The following is a 20,838-nucleotide window of genomic DNA, read 5'->3' on the forward strand; positions in this document are numbered from 1 at the left end:
AAGTTGAAGGACTAACAGTAATTGATTTCAAGCCTTATGAAACTACAGTAATCAAGAAACTATGGTATTACCATAAATACACCAATAGATCAAAGGAACTGAAAAAAAGAGTCCAGGAATATATTCATGCAGATACAGACAACTGGTCTTCGACATAGATGCAAAAGCAATTCAGTGGATACAGAATAGTCTTTTCCAGCCATGGCTCCATGACAATTAGATGCCTCATATCATGTACAAACATTAACCCAGCATGGATCATACACCTACATGTAAAACCGAAAATGCTGAAACTTCTAAAAGAAAGCATAGAAGAAAATCTTTGAGACCTTGGGTTAAAAACAGATTTCTTCGATATGACACCAACAGCATGATCCATTAAAGAAAATGTGATAAATTGGACTTCGTCAAAATTTAAAACTTTTACTTCTCAAAAGGACACTGTTAAGAGAATGAAAAGAAAAGCCACGTACTAGGAGAAAGCGCAATCGTGTATCTGGTAAAGGATTTATATCTAGAATATATAAAGAACGCTCAAAACTCAATAATAAGAAAGTAAGCAGCTCAATTTTAAAAAAAAATAGGCAAAAGGTTTGAGTAGACACTTCAAAAAAGATATACAGATGGCAAATGAGCACATGAAAAGATCTGTATCATTAGTCTTTAGGCAAATGCTCATTAAAACCACAATGAGAAGCTACTGCACACCTACCGAATGGAGACTTTTAAAAGACTGACTGTACCGAGTGCTGGCAAAGATGTAGAGCGACTGGAGCGCTCATACTCTGCTAAGAGGAATGTATTTGGAAAACAGTTGAGCAGTTTCTTTAAAAGTTAAGCAACAACCTACCATATAACCCAGGCATCTGGAATCGTATGCCTCAATTGAATCTAGCACACTCCACGTCTGTGTTGAGCAGGCTCCTGCCCTCTGAGCCTTAGCTTTCTGGTCTGTGAACGGGGCATATTGTGTCTCCCCAGGCCGGTGTGGGAACTCACATGTGTGGTAGTGCATGCAAAGTGCCTGACATGTCGCTGGCCCTCAGCTTTTAGCGGTTACTTTGAGGGGCCCATTCCTTAATCCAGCCTCTGTGATGGGTTGGGAAGTCTGCAGGTCCTTTCATTCTCCTCCTTGAAGACCTGGGACAGGAGATCCTGAGTGTTCTAGAACATCCCTTGTGGAATGCCTGAGCTAGCCTTGGCTTTCTTAACTGACGGAGGGCACAGGCTCCTGCCGTCTTGGCTGATGTGGCATCACACTCATCTGATCGCCTCGAGGTGGAGTGGCTGATATCCTGGCGAGAAGGCAGGCCCAGGGGTCCTGCGTGACTGGCCAGACGCCCTTGTCCTGGCCCCACTCGCCCCATCTCCTCCTGTTCTCTCCACAGGGTGACTCTGGTGAGATGGGTTTCCCAGGAATGGCTGGCCTCTTCGGACCCAAGGTACAGATTGCCATTCCACACTCTTCCTCTTCAAGTCCCATCCATCTGCTTACTTGTTCATTTATTCATTTACTCATTCAACAAGCGTTTCCTGAGCACTTATAATGTGGGCTGGAACACAGCCAGAATCTAGCACGAGTGTCTTTTTCCCCCAGTGCTCATATTCCGGCAGACCTGGGTTCTAAGCCCAGCTCCACAATTTACCTACTCTGTGCCTTAAGCAAGTTACTTGATGTCTCCAAGCCTCAGTTTTCTCATCTATAAAATGGGCACAATAACAGTAAAGGGTTGTTACAATTAAGTAAGACCAGAAGCCTATACTATTTAGCACCAAGCCAGCACACTGGCACCTGCTTAATAATTGTGGACATTCATTATTCTGCCTGGAGCCTCTCAGGTAAGGCCTCTCTTAACAGGGAGGGCAAAGGTTGGCCAACCCCAGGGCAGGTGGAGCTGCTGCAGCCCTCACCCAGTGGCCACCCAGACGTAGCAGCCCTTCTGCTTCCCACAGGGACCCCCAGGAGACATCGGCTTCAAAGGCATCCAAGGCCCTCGGGGGCCTCCTGGCCTGATGGTGAGTGCTCTCCCTGTCTGTCCCAGCAGGGACAGTGTCCGAGGCCCCAGGCTGGCCAGCCATCAGCTGGGTGGACACTGCACCTCCTGCACCTTTAGTCTTGAGCCCCCTCTGCCCACCGGCTTCATTCCAGTTTCTGCATCTTTGCTTATGCCGTTCCCGCCAGCCGGGCTGCCATCCTTCCCCCGTCACCTGCTCCCCTTCCCAACTTGTAGCCCATCCCAAGGCATATAGGATGGGCTCAGGAGATGCACGGGCTGGCCCCTGGCTCCCTTCCATCCCCTGGGGGCACTCAAGCTGTCCTCTACCCTCTTGTCCCTGTAACTCTATTCCCCAGGCCATGGGACAAGAACACACAGCTTTTCTTTCCCCTTTAGGGAAAGGAAGGCATCATTGGGCCCCTAGGAATCCTGGGACCTTCAGGACACCAGGTATGTGTAGAGGGCTCGCCAGGAAGACCACTGAGACAAGACTGTCCCTGTGACCCAGGGCTGGTCTGAGCCTCAGTTTCCCCATCTGGGAAATTGAGCTTCCCTTCTGAGCCCTCTCTCACTGGGCCGTGGTTTATTGCAGGGTCCAAAGGGTGACAAAGGCAGCCGAGGGGACTTGGTGAGTGGATGGGCTGGGGGCGCAGTTATGGCAGGGGGTGGGGGAGGGTTGAGTTGGGGCAGGGGTGGGCACAACTCAGTCTGGTCCCCTAACTCTGTCCCCGCTTCTGTCCCCTCTAGGGATTGCAAGGTCCGAGGGTGAGTGGGCTGGGGTGTGAGGGCTGGGGGGACGGGGAGTGGGAGGGGCGGGCATGCTGGGTTCCCTTGCCCATGACCAGCGATGTCCTTGGGCACTTTTTCCCTCTGGTCCTCAGTCGGTACCCAGGGCACCATCGTGCCTGTATCTCAGGTCTGCTGGAGGAGGCCTGGGCTGGCTGGGGGGTAAGAGGCCTTTGACCAGGGCCTCACTGTTTTCTTCTTCCAGGGTCCTCCTGGTCCCAGAGGGCAGCCCGGCCCACCGGTAGGTAACTGTGTGCTCAGTGCCCCTTGAACTGCAGGGCAGGAGGTGGGGTTCCTTTGTATGAGACCCAAGGCTGTGCTGGCAGCCTTCATAAGACTGGCCCTGACTTCACAGGACAGGCGTGCAGGACAATGTGGAATAACCCTGGTGGGGCAAGGCAGAGACCAGTGTGGTGGGTTCTCTCATGCCCTGTAGCCCTTCCAGTCACCTGACAGCCCCCAGGACGGCAGCACCCAGTCTCCATTAGATACAGACCCAGCCTCTTCTTTTGCAGGGTCCTCCAGGGAGCCCTATCCACTTTGTAAGTTGGAGAACGTTCTCTTTTGCCTACGTGGGGTAAGGCCTGGGGGGTGGCGGTGGGTAGGTGTGGCAACTGACCACTCTCTGGCCATGGTGGGTCTAAACTGGACCCTGGGCTGCCCACGTCTTTTTGTCACTATATGATAGACCCGGGACCCTGAAGCAGTAGAAAGAGCCCTGGGCTGAGAAACTCAGGTTTTAGCCAGAGTGTTCCCCTGACTCTGAACCCAGGAGGACACTCCCACCGCTGGCTCAGAGTGTCAGTACACTCTGTACAGCTCAGCTGACAGCTGTTCAAGGTTCTGGTACCCATTCCAACCTGTGTGTATTGGGAAGGGGGTTCCCCACACCGACAAGCTATTCTTGGGACACCAGCTGACTGTCCTATGATTCAACTCAATCCTGGCCCTAGGAACTCGGAGTTAGCCTCAGGTTCTGCAGATGAAGGGCTCAGTCCTACAAGACTGCTGCTGGCTCGGTCCCTGGCCTGTCTGGAGGCAGAGCCCCTCCCAGGCCCTCTGACGAGTCCATCCCGATTTTACCACGGTGCTGGCTCCCTGTTAGGAGCAGCCCTGGCAGCGTCCAGGAAACGGCCAACAGGACGGACTGAATGGAGCAGGAGCCCTTGGGCCATGAGCCGCTCGCAATCTGCTTTTCTCACCTCTCTGCTTCTCACTGTCCGTCCCCCTGCCTCATCCACAAAAATGGAGTGACCGTCCTGGGCTCTCCTGCACCGTCTCTAGCCCTTCTTATCACCAAGGAAGCCAGCTAGGGGGAAGCGAAGAGATCCGGGAAAAACCTTTTCCCTCTAAAAAATGGAGAATGAGAAGATTTTGTGGTTTTTGAGTAATAACTAATATATTCAGTGCTTGTTATATGCCAGACATGATCAGAAGTGCTTTTCACATAATAACTCACTTATTCCTCTCAACAGTTCCGAGAGAGTTTTATTATCATGCCCATTATCAGGATGAGAGAACTGAGGCAAAGAGTGGTTAAGCAGCTTGCCCAGATTGTGTAGTTAGTAAGGAGCAAGGCGGGGATTTGAACTTGAGAGGTTCATCCTGAGTCCCGGCTCCTGACCCCAATGCTGGGCTCTGTTCACTATGAGAGTCTCCCTTTCACTGTTCCTGTGGTGAGACCACGGCTGTGCTTCTGGTAAGCCCCGCGCTGGGGTTGGAGGTACAAGGTGTATGTTAGACAATTACAGTGCACGCCAAAGAAGACACAAGAGGACTGTGGGAATATAGAGAAAGTGGTCCACACCCAGCCTGAGGGCAGAAGCCTCAGGAAAGAGTTCCCATGGCAGCTGACATCTATAGGATGAGTGTAGGGCAAGGTTTCTCAACTGCAGCGCTTACTGACCTTTGGAACCAGATGATTCTTGTCTTGTGCATTGTAGGGTGTTCAGCAGCATCCTGGCCTCTACCCACTAGATGCCAGTAGCACCCCCTCCTCCACCCCTAATGTCTCCAGATATTGCCAGATGTACCCTAGGGGGCAGCATCACCCTTGGCTGAGAACCACTGGAATAGTAGCCAGATGGAGAGAATAGTGTCAGAGGCAATGGGAGCAACATGTGCAAAGGCCCTGTGGCTAGAGAGAGCCTGGTACTTAGGAACTTAGAAGTACAGTATGTGTCTGGTTCACAGAGCACATGTGGGAAAGAGAAGAGAGGCAGGGCCAGAGACCACAGCACTCAGGCCAGGTCTTGTAACCATGTTAAGAAGTTTGGACTTAATCCTGAGGGCGATGGAGAGCTATGGAAGTGCCTAGAGGAAGGGAGTAGAAGTCAGCTCTGTTTGCAAAGAGAGGATGGACAGAGTTCCACAGAAGGCACGTGATTGGCCAGGATCCTGCTGGGGAAGATGGGGTGGAAGAACTCTTGCTCAGACCCTGGGGCTCCTGCTTGGTGGGTGAGGGGGCCAGGACACACACCCCGTCTTCTCCCTGCACAGCAACAAGATGACCTTGGGGCAGCTTTCCAGACGTGGATGGACACTAGTGGAGCACTGAGAGCAGAGGTACTGCCAGGAGTCCTGACCGCATGGGGTCCATTCCTGGTGGGGACAGAAATGACCCACGTGCAGGCCCTCCATGTGGCCTGCACCTAGTGATTCATGGCCCTTGGTGGCATCTCATAACCACGCCTGGGCGGGGGGCCATTTCTGAGGCTCAGAATGGACAGCGGTAAGTCCCAGGTCGCGTGGCTGGTGCGAGCCAGAGCAGGGGCCAGAAACAAGCCCAGGGTCCTTTGCTTTTCTCCAGACCCATCTCCTCCTGAGGCAGGAAGAGATGTTCATCTTGCCTGAGAGCCCACAGCAGCTTCTATGGTTCAGTCCCACAATCTGCCAGGAGCAGGAAGCTCGGGGCCAGTCCACAGACTCTGCTAAGGCCCTGGCCAGCAGTTAACTTGACCCCGATACCAGGCTGAGAAGGGCCTCAGGCATCCTCTAGTCCAGCCCTGTCAGGTGTGCCCTTTGCTGCCTTGCCTCCTTCCCGTGATGGGGAACTCACTACCTCCCAGCTCGGACCTCCTTCAGACGTTTCCATTTGTCCCCTGAGCAGGACATGGGGAGAATGAATGCTGAGGTAGCTCTCTCAGGGCTCACAATCCAGGGGGAAGGGCAGATGGAAAAGCTCGTTATCTTTCTATTCAGGATTGGGGGAGGTCAGTGGAAAGACCTCCACTGACCCCTTACCGAGGGATGTGGGACCACTCCCCAGCGTCCTGCACACCCTGACTCCCGCTGTCCTGCACCAGAAACCAGGCTGACCCTACACTCCCACCAAGCCTCTAGGCCCTCGTGGCAGAAACCCACCCTGTCCCTGATCCCTCGTTTATTTGTTAAGTGGAGGGAGACCCAACCCCTCCCCCAACCATGCTCCCTGCTGGCAACTCATACCGCCCCAGCAGCAAGAACTTGGGGCGGTGGAGGCTCGGACCTCCAGCCGGGCCAGGACCTCAAGGGGCTGACGGGCACCCTCTCTCCTCACCACAGGGTTACAGCCATCCGGACCGGCTGGTGCTGGACCAGGGAGGGGAGATCTTTAAAACCTTACACTACCTCAGCAACCTCATCCAGAGCATTAAGACGCCCCTGGGCACCAAAGAGAACCCCGCCCGGGTCTGCCGGGACCTCATGGACTGTGAGCAGAAGATGGTGGATGGTACGAGGGCCCGCAGGGTCTAAAGAGAGGGCTTCCTGCCCCAGGGTGTGGCTCCAGGAGGAGCCAGGGGAGATGGTGCTTTAGAGTCCTGGCTCAACTGGGCCATGCATGTTTCTGTCCTTGGAGAGGCAGTCATTTATTCACTCAACAAACAGTCGCACAGCCCCACAGTATGCCAGGCCTTGTGCTTCCTGAGGTGTGAGGATATAGTGGGAATCGCATGTGAGTAGTCCCATTCTTCCAGAGCCCACAGATCGGCAAGCTGGAGGCCATTTCAATTCAACGGGACAAGAGCTTTGCCAGAAATAGCCCCCAGGGCCAGGAGGGGACCCCATCATAGCTTCCCTGGAGGGCCAGGATTCCCCCCTTTCTGTCTGCACCTCATCCAACTCTCCTCTCTCTGCAAACTGATGTGGTCTCATGGAAGGACCACAGTTTTGGAGGCAGAAAGACCTGAGTTCAAATGTCAGCCCTGCCTCTGACAGCTCTGTGAGCTGGGCAAGCCACTCTTCCCTCCACTGCACAGGAAGGTGGATGAGGGGCTGGCTGCCCTACTCTGTCTGCTGTGGGGCCTCTGGCTCCCTTGGAAACCCAGTGGGGAAACCAGGTGCCAGAAGAGGTGCCTGGATGATGGGGTAGAAGCATGGTCTCCCACCAAGCTCAAGGAGGACCCCTAGCCTTGGCGGTGAAACCATTCAACTAAATGGTCCCGAAATCCATTTGGCAAGTGGCTCAGCCTCTTTCAACCTCAGTTTTCCGCTCTGTAAAATGGACCCTTCTCAACAGCGACACAGGCAAGGATTCTGCCATGTGGCCCTCCAGGGACTCTGCCAGCTGTGAGCTCTGCCCAGAGGGTTTCTTTCCAACCCCGAGGCACATGGAATCCCTTTTCTTCTCCCCCTCCCCAACTACATGTCCAAGTGGGACTCAGCCCGTCAGAGGATGCAGAACCAAGCCCTGGGCTCCTTCCCACATGCATACACCACCCCCATCCCGTGCTGCCTGCAGGTACCTACTGGGTGGATCCAAACCTTGGCTGCTCATCCGACACCATCGAAGTCTCCTGCAACTTCACACATGGTGGACAGACGTGTCTTAAGCCCATCACAGCCTCCAAGGTACTCATCTGCTCCCCAGCCCCTGCTGGCTGGCCTTCTCTGTGCCCCTCTCCCCACCCTGGACCACAGCCCACCCAGGTGTAGGACTAAGCCTTGACTATCTTTCTGCTTGTCCTTGGGAAGAGAGTTATCTCCTCTCTCTGAACCCCAGTTTCCTCATTTGTACATTGGGGATGAATTGTCCTAAATCCATGGTTTCCAGACTTGAATTTCCAACCCTTTTGAGTTGTGTGATGCTAATGATTCTTCCTTCAAACAGAACTTTCTGCCTAATATCTAGAACAGTGTTGTTGGCCAAGCTGGCCTTGCTTGGAGAACCATGAACCATCAGCACAAAATAAGTCAGTTTGATGCTCACTTGGGACATGCTTTTGGGGTTGTGTGTGCAAATAAGTAACTCATGTTGAGTGCCTGCTTACCATATGCTGGTTTCTGGGCTGAGAATTTTAGGTGGTTCTGGGCAACTCAACAGCAAACCACAGCGTGCAGATGCAGTGGGACATAATACTCCCCTGCCTAAGGGATAACCATACCCCCCACCCAAGAAACCCCTCACTGGATTGTGGGTCTACAGTTACAGTAAGTCCTCCAAAAGGTATGGTTCATGCTTCAGTGAAAAGAGCTTCTTTGGCTGCAGGAGAGGCAGGAACTCAGAGCCCCCTTGCATCCCATCCTGTCGGCCCCCAGGGGAAGCTCCAGGAGGTACCTTGTGCTGACTGTGGCATACCCAGAGTTTGAGCATCCTTAGGTGAGCCAGCTGGTCAGCAAGTCTTTTTTGGGTCCCCACCATGTGCCGGGCACTGAGCCAGGTGCTAGGTTCAACAAGAAACGTCAACCTCACCACTGCCCCCACAGCCAGAGCTCACTGGCTCAGAGCCAGTCCAGCAGGCCCTTTTCCCTCTGACTCTCAGGTTCAGGGGCTGTATGGCAAACCTGCCTGGCAGAGGGGTGAGGCCAGAGTTGGCACCTGGGTTGGCAGCAAGACTGACCATTCAGTTGCTGTCAGGAACAATCAACCACTGTTATGTGCTGGTCTCAGCCTATCAATGACCAGTGTTGTGGTTGGACTAGCCCTTGTGGTTCTTATTATGATTGCAAGATGCCCTCCAGCAATAACCATCAGGAAACTTAGAAAAAAATGTAGATGTATTACTTACAGGACCCGGAAATTACACAGCACATCTGGGGCCGCACCGTGAGTTCTCGGGTAGACAGAGAGAGAGACAGTTCGGGGGCCTGGGGTTCTGCTTTTATGGAGGGGAGGGGCAGTGCTGAGGATTTCACAGGCTGACTCTTTATTGGTGAATTTAAAACATAAGGGTGGGAATTTAAAGCACAGGGAAGAGAGAAGGGTGGGTAATAGTTCCTTGTAGAATGTGTGCTTAACATGCATGAGGTCCTGGGTTTAATCTCCAGTGCCACCATTAAAAAAAAAAAAATGGGAAGAGAAAAAAAGCAACTGATTCAAATGGTCAGTTATTGAAATCAGCCAGAGCTCGGAAACAAAGGAGCTCAGCGTTGGGAGGTGGCCTGGCTCTTCCAGGTCTAGTCACGGAGCTGGCAAGGTGCTTATTGGAGACAGCCCACTTTGAAGTGGATGCCTCGGCGGTGAAAGCTTAAGTGGGGCACTCGCATCACAAAGCAGAGGAACCTCAACTTCCAGGGACTGCACTGCAGTCCAGCCTGGGATGCTTTGTGATGGGAGCTTCATAGTCAGTGGTGAGGACATTAACCACCTGGGCAGCTGATATGCTAAAAGGCAGGGGTGGGGCCCCCTTGTAACCCAGAAAGAATACATCTAAAGAGGATTCTAGTAGGAAATTCTATAATAATTATAGAGACAACAGTCTGAAATTCATTCTGTAGCCATTGTCTCAAACTTGAAGGGTCCCACAATGAAACTAAGTCAATGATCTCAGGTGTCCTAGGAATTTGTTCAGAGATATGAGTAATACTGTGAACTATTTTAACTTCTTGGGCATCTTGTGTAAGTGGGTAAATTTGAACCTGTCCTGAGTTGGTAGATTGTTCCACGTCTCATCAAACCAGTATCTTAGTCCTGAGAATAGGTCAATTCAGCTAAAGGGTCATGACTTATTACAGGAGACAGTGATGCAGAACAATTCCCCAAGTTAGACCTTTATGGTGCAAGTAATCAGGTATTTAATAATAGACATTTCTATGGAAACGAAAGGAAAAAAAAGGGTTAATGATTGGAGCAGATTATAACCCCAGATTCTGAATTCTGAAGGCAGCCAGTTGAGAAGATTTCTAGATGTTGGGCTCAAATCATTTTCAGATGGAATGAGGGCAGACAGTGGCTATATGATCGGTTTCCTGGGTTGCAGTTTGAATGTCTCGGTGATCTTTCTGAGTAGCCCACGTGGCAACAGGCACAAAGATTGTCCATACATGAGCTGTTACGATGATTTCTCTGAAGTTCATTATCAAGCTGTCCCACTTTAGCTTGCGTGGCTTTGGGAAAAGGGCAGTTTTAATTCTGATTCCAAGTCAGAATGATTCCAAGTCAGAAAGATGGGAGAAAAACTGAGAACATTCGTTTAGAGAGTTGTAGTCAGACATTGGTGAAACCAAGAAAATTCAGCATCCAGTTCAGTTTACAGGCAGAAAACAAAACCGCAGACAATTAACAGAACTAGAATCTAATATCCATGACTGGGTGTTATAGTTTCCACTGAAACATAATTTTTTCTCTGGACAGTCACCCTCATTTGTATTAAAGATACTAAGACTAATTTATTTGCAAATTAAGTCTAGTTTCAATAAATTTGATTATTTACATAAGTGCAGAAAGACTAGTAATTGACCACAAAGGCCCTTTTAAGTCAGCTTTGCTGGAACCTTTCGTAAAGAGCCTCAGATTGAACTTTTAAAAGACTCTCCAGGCTAAGAAGCCAAGCCAAGAACTCACCATCAGACTTTGCCTGCAATACTTATAGATTTGGGTGAATTTCCCTCTTCTCAAAGTCCCCCAGATATCCTGAGATCCTTGTATCTACCGGTAAGTGACCTTCCTTACTCATCTGGTAAGGCTGCTGGGAGCCCTTCAATCAAGGTACCAGGCCAATTTTTCCAAGGGTCTTTATTGGCTCCATAAAGTCCGCCTTAGTTCCTTAAGTGGTCTGGTCATATCTGAATCTATTTATGTCTCTCTCAAATATAACATTCCAGTCAAAGCCTGGGTGATAACCAATATTTCTAATTCCGTCCTGTTACAAGGAGAACAAATTCTTATTGAACTTATGCAAATAATTATACTGCCATAAGAATAAGAATACTCACTGAGAGCTTCCAAATTCTAGAAGGATCAGGTAGGGAGAAACAGCAATTGTGTCATCTTTGTTCACAAAGATGTACTTTACCAAATTGCTGTAAGTCATTGCCAGCTTAAGAGAAAAAGTTTCCTTAAATGTGAAAACAAAAGATTAGAGAACCAGCAACGTTTCAAACAAAAGTCAAAAAATTATAAACAGTCTCCTCAATTCATTCAGTCCTATGTGATTAATCCTTGGTGTTGGCCTTTTGTTAGCAGTTTCCTGAGTCTAGTTTTTCCTAGAGTTCTATAAATCCTTACCCATTAAGTGGTATGATTTAACCTGTACTTGCCAGAGTCCTTTCCACAAATCTCCCTGAAGATGAAGCACTTTTGCAAAAACATCAGAGTAAAACAATATAAATGACAAAAGACTTTAAAATGCCCAAGGTAAAAAATCTGTTGGAAGTTCATTATAATGCAGTTGACAGGAACTGATTATTTCTGTGACACACACCATTTTAAGATGATAACTGGAATTTTGACTGATAACATTACGTATCAGACTTGTAGGCATTTTATATAATTTCTAGAAGACTCTATTAATAACATATGTTCATTCAAAGATACTCATAAGGAAAGTGTAACCTTATTTCTTATTTGACAATGTTTCCCATGTGATTTAACATATCAAATAAGCCTAATTACTTTAAAGTCTCTTTTTTTATAAGGAAAGAGAACAGATTTTTTGAGATGTTCCAAGGACCCTCTGGAAAACCCCAAAGTTACATCCAGGTTAAAAAGCCTTCATTTAGAACTTGATTTTGGGACATCTATCAAAAATATCAAATGTTTTTGACACTTGACTAAATGGAATCACAGATCATTATGAAAAAATGCTTAATTACCTACTTAACCAAAGTGGCAAAAGATTTTAAAAGCAAATACACAAGGTTACATAACTGTGAGCAAATTTTAGCTCTTTTGATTTTTTTCATATTTTTGATATTGAGAAGATGCAATTTTCTAAGTAAAGACCTGACTAAGACAATGAAGCACAGGCGATTATTTTGATAAGACACAAAATCTTTGCTTTCTAGCCAGATTACTTAAAAGGTAAAAAAAAAAAAAAACCTTTCATAATCTCCTTTCATAATTGGAGCAGACCACTACTCCAAGAAACCTTTGTCCTTTTGGCAGATGAAAGAAAATTACGTAAGTACATTATTGATATTAAAGCTTATTTTTAGAAAACTCTTATAATAGCAATCCAATTTTAGCCAAATTCTTTCTCTCTCTTGACACTGTGCTTAGACTACCCACAAAATCTGCATTAGACAGTAAACAAAAATCAGTCACCATCTCAAGCTAATTTTCTTGCCGACCAATTTTGTAATAAACATGAATTCATTTGACAAAACAGTTGTTTATCTGCAGTGTATTTAATGCTGGTGACCATGAAGACATACCTATTTTAATTAAAACAAACTTAGACTAGCTTTTATTTACCAAAGATTATCCCAGATCATGTGAACTTAAAAAACATTTGGTACACCAGAAATTGACACATTGTAACTGACTATATACTTCAATAAAAAAAAAAAATGAAGATCTGAAAAAAAATTAAAATAAAAATTTCACAAGAAAAAAATAAATTAAATACCAACTTCATTAAAAAAAATTTGGATTAGTTTCTGTATTTTCAAGCTTTAGGAATACTTAATTCATAAGTGCGTATTTTTAAGCCAATTAAAGAGAGCTCTTTTACAAATTAATTTTGGCAATAATAGAGATGGAGAGAAAGAAAAGAAATCATATATACATCCATAGATATACATAAACACTGAGACACAGAGACTCTGTAGCTTCCATTCCAGAATTTTAGCCGTGAATCAGGTACAACACTATAAAATTCACTAGTGTATAAATAACATTTGACTCCAAATTGTGTCTGACAGGCAGAACAAGTTAAAGTTGCCTGCTTCAGTTGCTAACGCTTTTCCCTAATATTTGTGGAGATGACTTGTCAGATTTGTATTTGTATTTGTCCTTGACAAGTAAATCTTAAGAAGGCTGTGGACTAGATTTTGAGCAAGAGAGCTTTTGTAGCAGTTTGTATTTTTAAAAGGCTTCTTTCTCACCTTTTTTTTTTTTTTTTTTCCCTTCAGCCTCAGGCAATTGTGGGCAGAGTTTTAGTTACCTCCTGGGGTGTTTCCTTTTCAAAGATTTAATCTTCAAGGGCCCGAGAAAGAATGTAAATTTTCTTCCCGGGGTTTCAGTGCCTTTTGTATGGTTTTGGCAGTTCCAATAACATATTGTAGCACCACCCTGTAACGAGGGGAGTGTGTGGTAAAAATAATTCTCCGGGTCAAATGGGGCCTCTTCAGAGTTGAAAATGAAGAGAGGGTCATCTGGATCACCGTGGCCATGGAAATGGTAAACCCATTGGACCGGGCCAATTTTGCGCAGCAGGAGATGGGCCTCAGCTTACTGTTTTCCATTCACTGTGAGCCTCCACAGTGATCTGTGTGATGGAGGGATGCAGCCACGCCAGGAGCAAACATCCAAGTTGGGGGGGAGGCTGGCCAAATACTGATGTTTCGAGGGGCCTTTGCCTTCCCTTCTCCCTCTTCTTCATTCTAGAGGACGACCTGTCAGCTTTTCCCTTGGCGACAGGGATGCCTTATGAGATGTGTTCAGGGGAAAGCCAAGGGGGCTGAGGCTCTTGGAGGAAGTGAGCAGATAGCCTGGACGGATCTTTAAGAAAATGATGGATTTTAGGGTTTTTAGAGATATCGGCCAGTTGATGCATTTTTGAGCACCTGTAACAAACAAACAAGCCCCACCCCGCCCGCCCAAGTAGCCAATTAGCTCCCCTCTCTCCTTCCTGCTGTGTGAAGTCTTTAAGAGAGATTTGAATTTCAGTTAAGGTGTAGTTTTTGTTTTGTTTTGTTTTGTTTGTTTTTTTAAATCTCAGTGTCTACTTCCCGATTTTCTCCCGTTACCTTAATCTTCTGTGTTGTTATGGGAAATTTTTGGATGACATCACTGTGAAGCTTCTTCATAGCTGGCCATTTTCCTCCCCAGGGTTTCCCAGGAGACCTGTCTGGGATTGAGGTCTGCTTCCACTAGTGTGGTATGCACAGGGTCTCTGGGAAAAAAAGCCCCCAGGCATGTAGAGCCTTGGCACGTTGGTGTGCTGGCACTGAGCAACGCCCAGGCTGCGTCCGTGGGGTTTTGCATTTACCAAGGAGCTGGTGCACCTCCTCAGGGTTCTTAGGAGGTGCCGGCGCCAGATGTTTAGGACATTTGTATCTGTCCGTTCATTTTTTTAGTACCATCACAGCAGGAATGGGACCCATCACATCCCATCAGGTCAGGAGATGAAGAACAACAGTAATGAGTGGAGTTTTGACACAGGGACCATAGATTTCTGTCGTATTTTCCTTCTGGCAGCCCATTGGTTTCCAGCTGTCCAGCTGCAAGGTTATTCTGATACAGGAAAATTGAGGAGCAAGAGGACAACCATGTCCCAGGGACTTGCCTAGGACACGCCCCATCAAGTAAAGGTCCTTGGCTTCACACAGGAAAGAATGCAGAAGTGAGCCAAGGGGGCGGTGTAGCTCAAATGGTAGCACACGTGCTCAGCATGCATGTGGTCTTGGGTTCAAGCCCTGGTACTTCCATTACAAATAAATAAACCTAATTACCTTCCCCCAACCCCTCCCAAAATACAATAATCAATGAAAATAAATAAATAAGATGTTTTTTAAAAAAGAGTGAGCCACAGTGGAGTGAAGGTAGATTTATTCAGAAAGATACATATTCCATAGACAGTGCAGGCTGTGTCAGAGGCCAGAGAGTCCACCAGGTGCGGGGGTGGTTAAAGCAAAGGAAGATTTGCACACTCCATAGGTGGAGTGCAGACCTTCTCAAAAGGCAAGGAAAAAGGACATGAGATGCAGGGTTAGTTTTTATGGGCTCGGTAATCTCATGTGCTAACAAGTGGGAGGATCATTCCAACTACTTAGGGGGAGGGGCTGGGATTCCCAGGCACTGGGCCGGCACCCACCCTTTGACCTTTTATGGTCAGCCTTGAAACCGGCCTGGCACCTGTGGGAGGCCCTTTTAGCAGCTGTTGTACTTCAGTGAGCGTGTGTTGGAGCTCAGAGTCTACTGGGAGTTGCATCTTCCTCTATCTTGGTGCTAACTGCTGTGTCGTTCTTTTAATGGCTGTGCCCTGCCCCCTTCCTTCCTGTCTCATTTTCACTCTTCTGGGTTAGGACATGTAGTCCAGGCACAGCCACCAACTCAGTGGTGGCAGGCGGACTCCTCACCTACAGGAGTCTTTTCTGCCTGCCTTTAGTCCAGAGCCTTTCCTTGGGCAGTGACAGAGCCTTGTGATTCAGTTCACCTCCCTTAGCTCTGCCCTTGCGGCATAGAGGACCCTTACACACATTAATCATCGATTAAGTCCTCTATAATTAGTGGTCTGATTGGCTGGTTAGACCCTATGGCCTTGATCACACTGCTCTGGGAAGATGGTTGGATTATTATGGCAGCCATGACCTTTTGGGTCGGATACCACAGGCACACAGAACAGGGGCAATATGCAAAAGCACACGGCAGTGAGACGCGCCCCCAGCAAGCGTGCCCCTGCCCCAGATGGTGCTACCCACCTGAGCCAGGCGTTAGTAAGCAAGTTGTAAGCATTGCCTAGATTGACTGCAAGGGCAACTGTGCAGTCCTGCCAGCTACACCAATTGGTGTGTGCTGGTCTCAGCCTATCAGTAACCAGTGTTACGGTTGGACCAGCCAGTGTGGTTCTTACTATGACTGTAAGATGCCCTCTGGCAATAACCATCAGGAAACTTCGAAAAAATAAGGATTTATTATTTATGGGACCTGGAAATTATACAGCATACCTGGGGCCACACAGCAAGGTCATGGGGAGAGAGAGGTCACGGGCCTAAGGTTCTGCTTTTACGAGCAGGGTGGGGGTGGCCTAGGATTTCTCAAGCTCACTCTTTGTTGGTGAATTTAAAATATAAGGGTCAGAATTTAAAGCATGGGAAGAGAGAAGACAAGTAGCCCAGAAGGTCAGTTATTGAAATCAATCCAGATCTCGAAAACAAAGGCGCCTCAGTGCATGGAGGTGGCTTGGCTCTTTATCTAGTCCTGTGGCTGGCAGTGTGTTTATTTGAGATAGTCTGTCTTTGAAGTGGATGCCTCTTTGAAGTGGATTCTTCAGCAATCAAAGCTTAAGTCGGACATGTGCATTCCAAAAAAAGACAACCCCCAACTGTCAGGACTTACCCTGCAACCACTCAAGCCCCAAATCCCGTCCTACGGCTTGCTGTCAGGTCTGCCTTTTCCAGCAGCACCCACCCCACCCCAGGATCTTGAGACTTAGAAACATGGGGGAGGCACTTACTGCCTCTGCCCTCCCAGAGCCTCTCAATCTTGGGCAAGATCCTCTTCCTCTCTGGGCCTCTGAATCCCAGCTCAGCTCCAAAGACCCCGCCCGATGCAGTGCATTAGGACCCTTGCAGCTCTGGCTGGAGTCAGGCAGACCTTGGTTCTTTCCCTTATTTGTTACTCCTTGGCCGTGGGACTGTCTTGCACAGACCTCAGTTTTCCTGTCTTCTGAGTGAGCCCACCTCTGGGAGCATGGCTGGGAATTGCTGACCAGGAAAGGGCTTATCCCTGGGCCTTCCAGAGAAAGGTGAGGAATTCTGAGAGCTGTGGGCAGCCAAGCCCGACCCTGCCTCACTGCTGTGTCTCCTCCGCAGGTGGAATTTGCCATCAGCCGGGTCCAGATGAATTTTCTGCACCTGCTAAGCTCTGAGGTGACACAGCAGATCACCATCCACTGCCTTAACATGACCGTGTGGCAGGAGGGCACCAGGCAGACCCCAGCCAAACAGGCTGTGCGCTTCCGGGCCTGGAACGGGCAGATCTTTGAAGCCGGGGGTCAGTTCAGGCCAGAAGTGTCAATGGATGGCTGCAAGGTAACTCTCGGGGCCCCTTACTGGCCCCTCATGCACAGACAAGTGGAAAAATGTGTTCTTATATAATAACAATTTTATACTACAATATACCAGTATGATATAGATATATAATTTTTATCTTTGTGTAATAATTTTATTATAGCAGTTTTATAAAACTGCTTTTATTCACTTCCTCTCTGGGAAACTTCTGAGGGAAGATCTGGGCTGGTAAAAATTCTACCAGCTGGTCAACGCCATGTTCATTTGCAAGGCTGTTTGTGGAAGGACATGGGTCTCCTCTTCTCTCTGCCTCTACCCTGCCAGGCTGATTTCGCCTCTTAACCTTCTGGTTATTTTCAGAGGCCTGAAATAGGGTAGACTGTAGGGGAATAGGGAGACAAGAAGGTGTCTCAAATACCTGTTACACAAGATTAAACAAAACTGGTAATACACAGTGTCACTGAGGATGTGGGGAAACCAACACTCTCACACAAAGCTATTTGGAAAACGTAAAAATAAATTGGTAGAGGTTTTCAGGACAACAGCTGCACATATATCTCCAGTGTATATCCAAAGCCTTAAAATTGAACCTATCCTTTGACCCAGCAAATCTACTTCTAGAATTTGTTCTGGGGAAATAATTAAGGATGTGCACAAAAGTTTAGCTATGACGATTGTCATGACAGCTTTACTTATAAGAATCAAACTAGTAGAAGCCATCTAAGTTGAGAAGCACAGGTCTTTGCAACAGTAAAGTGCCATGTGGACATTAAAAGTTGTGACATAAAATAATGGGGAAGTGCATGTGATATACAATGAGGACCTTGATGGGTATGTGTGTACCCCTTTCCTTCTACCTTCAGGTCCAGGATGGCCGCTGGCATCAGACGCTTTTCACCTTCCGGACCCAGGACCCCCAGCAGCTGCCCATTGTCAGCGTGGACAACCTCCCTCCTGCCTCATCAGGGAAGCAGTACCGCCTCGAAGTTGGACCTGCGTGCTTCCTCTGATCTCTGACCTCCTGGCTCCTCTAGGCCTCGAGGGGGAGGGAAGAGGAGGAGGAGGCAACCGGAGGGTACCTAGGCGCAGGGGGGCCTAGGAGAGGCAGCTCATCTGCCCAAGGATCCTTGAGTGGGCCCTGGCTGTTGTCTGCCCAGTAGAAGAGGCTGAAGGGTAGCAGGGCACGCAGTGTCCTCGGGAACAACTGATCCCAGCTCAGCCTCAAAGACCAACCAAAGAGCCAGCCAGAGCAAGCTGGGCCTGCAACCCGCCTGAGCCCCGCAGCCCATCTCCCAGCTCTGCGGCCACCCCCTCCCTCCCCAGCTTCCTGCCCAAAGAGCCCCACGTTCCAGCCAGCTTGAGGGAAGGGGGCATCGCGTCAGCTGGTCCCTGCCAGGGAGCTTTGATGTGCAATATTAGAGAGGAGACATGAAAAAAGGAGAAAAGGAAAGAAAGAAGTATATATATTTTATTTAAACAAACACGAAGAAGGTGCGTTACTATTTTTTTTTTCACCTGGGAAAGAGGTGAGAAGGTGAGAGAGAGCAGCCGGGGGTGGGAAGCAATGGATGCTGAGGGAGAGGTGAGGTCCTCGGGGCTGGGGGTGCCCACGTCCGCTACCTCCCACTGTGAAATCGCTGGTGCTCACAATTGTCTTGTAGTGTATGTGATTTTATTTTAAGGAAAAAAAAAACAACCCTATTTAAGATTCTGAAGGTGCTACCATTTTTGCCACAGACTTTGAAGAAACATTGGGATGTGGGGTATCATCCACGTTTTTCTCTCTCCTCCAAATGACAAAGTTTGGGGAATTTTAGTAATTTTCCTAGCATCACCCTTGTGCTCATCAGGTAATCTGCTAAGGAGAGGGGAGGAAATGTAGAAGGGAAAAAAAAAAAAAAAAGCAAAGCAAAAAAAAAAAACAAACAAAAACAAAAAAGAACCAGAAACAGAAGTAGAAAGATTTACTTTTTAACTTATGAACTTTAAGATCTTAAGCCAGGGGGAGGCCTAAGCATGAAGGATTTTAACTTGACCTTTCATGGTCCTGGAGGAAAGTTAGGCTAGTCTTGGAGGGTGTGATCTAGGCTGGACAGGCCTACCTTGCAGCTTTGACCTTGAAGAAACCAGTTAGGGGAAGGGCACTGGGTCAGGGCTGGCCTTGGAGGTGGAACGTAAATATGGAACCATCTCAAGAAGCCACAGACCATCCCCTAATGTCCTCCCTTCCTGGAGCTTGTCTCTTGCTTTTCATTGTCATTCAATTCTGTAAAAACCCAGCAGTCATTAGCTCCAAGTGTAAATGTGAGCTGAGGAGAAAGACTCCTTATGGGAATCTTGGAATTCAGCATGGTAGGGCTGTTCAGGGTAATCTGAATTGTCCTGTATCTGCAAACCAGTCAGCACCCAGGTTGGATTTTGAGGTCTTTTTTAACTATGGAATTATTTTTATAGAAGGGGGAATTTTATGTGAAAGTCTATTTGTGTCTTTTTTTTTTCCTAAAGTTGTGTCTCTTTGGGAATTGGATTTGATTTTCATTATTTAATACCTCACTCTGGCCCCCACAACTTCTTATCTCCATCCGCCCCCCCGCCCCCCGCCTGCCCGGATGCTCCCCGGAAGTGCATTTTCGTAGCAGCTCGGGTCTCATCTCAGCGCTCCATCTCCCCAGCCGCCAGTCTCCACCTGGCCTCTGTCTTGTTCTGGGGTTTCTCTGCTGTCCTCATTTATGTCTCTGTCCACATGTCAATGTGTTAAAACCCCAGTGGGTTCCGTTTCTCCTTTTCCCTTCTGGATTTTAAATAAATATTTAAAACTGAGGCAATGGAATGACACATCTATGGCCGTGTGCTTCTTTGAAAAGCCTGGAGGAGGGTTTCTGGCTGGGCTGGGGGAGTGGGGGACAGATGCTCAAAGGATGCCCTGTTTATTCTGCTCTCCCCAAACAAAGGAAGGGGTACAGGGAGAGATATGGCACCTTGAGGGGGCCCTAAAAGTGAGGGAGTCAGGTCCCATAAGGTCCCTTTGATTTCTTAGGGCTGCTGTAACAGTACCACAAACAGTACCACTAGTGGCTGAAAACAGCAGAAGGGGCTTCTCTCCCAGTTTTGGAGGCTAGAAATCAAAGTGTTGGCAGGGCCGCTACCCCTCTGATGCCTCTAGGGGAGGTTCCTTACTTCTTCCAGCATCTGTGGCCCGACCAGGTCCTTGGTTAGGAGTGACACTGTTGCCGGTGGATGTAATCGGTGTCTAGGTTCTTGTCCTGTCCCAGAAAGAATTCAGAGACAAGACGCAGAGGTTAAGAAAGTAAAAAGTGGGATTTATTAAGGGATGGATAGTACACTCTAAGGGGAGAGCGGGCAGGCTCAGGTGAGCGGCTGCGCTGAGTTTCTTTGGCAAGTTGGTTACATAGAGTGTAAAAATGAATGGGTAGAATATTCATTGGGGAGGGAAGGATTTGGGGTCATATTCCCTTATTTTCACCCAAGGTGGACTTCCAGAAGGGAGGGAGGGATTTTGTCCTTATTTAGTCTGGATGGAAAGTGTCATGGCCTCAGTGTGTGGTGGATACTTCTAATCTGCAAGGCTAATTTTATTATAATGAGGGCCTCATGAGCAAAAGGTTAAATTTGGACACTGGAGATTCCTGTCTTTTCCCACCTTTCTTTATCGGCCTGGGCAGCTCATCACCCCAAAAGGTGTGACCACTTATCAGCCCAGAGGTTCCTGCTTTTCTTTTTCTGCCCAGGGACTCCCCGGTGCTCACATGACACATGGTTTCCTGCATTTGACCTGTGTCTTTCCTTTCTGCCCAGTTCCTGCCATTTGGCCTGCGTCCCCCTTTCTCTGCTCGTATCTAGCTATCTGCCTGCTCTAATAGCACCATCTCAGTCTTGGCTCCGTAGTTACATGACAGTCTCCCTGGGTGTCCCTGTAATCGTGATTTTTTATAAGGACACC

General features: G+C 48.1%; 1 protein-coding gene across 2 annotated transcripts in view; it reads left to right on the forward strand.

The window, feature by feature from the left end:
- The window catches only part of COL27A1 (collagen type XXVII alpha 1 chain), a 142,337-nt gene extending 122,625 nt beyond the window's left edge, over window positions 1-19,712 (forward strand). For both annotated transcript variants that reach the window (XM_031450269.2, XM_031450271.2), the window contains 12 exons: window positions 1,389-1,442; window positions 1,954-2,016; window positions 2,394-2,447; window positions 2,590-2,625; window positions 2,745-2,762; window positions 2,989-3,024; window positions 3,299-3,325; window positions 5,283-5,348; window positions 6,327-6,495; window positions 7,504-7,613; window positions 16,680-16,898; window positions 17,741-19,712. In XM_031450269.2, coding sequence (XP_031306129.2) covers window positions 1,389-1,442; window positions 1,954-2,016; window positions 2,394-2,447; window positions 2,590-2,625; window positions 2,745-2,762; window positions 2,989-3,024; window positions 3,299-3,325; window positions 5,283-5,348; window positions 6,327-6,495; window positions 7,504-7,613; window positions 16,680-16,898; window positions 17,741-17,887 — 999 coding nt within the window. In that variant the 3' untranslated portion in view covers window positions 17,888-19,712. The remainder of the gene's footprint in view (window positions 1-1,388; window positions 1,443-1,953; window positions 2,017-2,393; window positions 2,448-2,589; window positions 2,626-2,744; window positions 2,763-2,988; window positions 3,025-3,298; window positions 3,326-5,282; window positions 5,349-6,326; window positions 6,496-7,503; window positions 7,614-16,679; window positions 16,899-17,740) is intronic.
- The last annotated feature ends 1,126 nt before the right edge of the window (window positions 19,713-20,838 follow it).

Source organism: Camelus dromedarius, chromosome 10 (genome assembly GCF_036321535.1).
Source record: "Camelus dromedarius isolate mCamDro1 chromosome 10, mCamDro1.pat, whole genome shotgun sequence".
Classification (NCBI taxonomy): Eukaryota; Metazoa; Chordata; class Mammalia; order Artiodactyla; family Camelidae; genus Camelus; species Camelus dromedarius.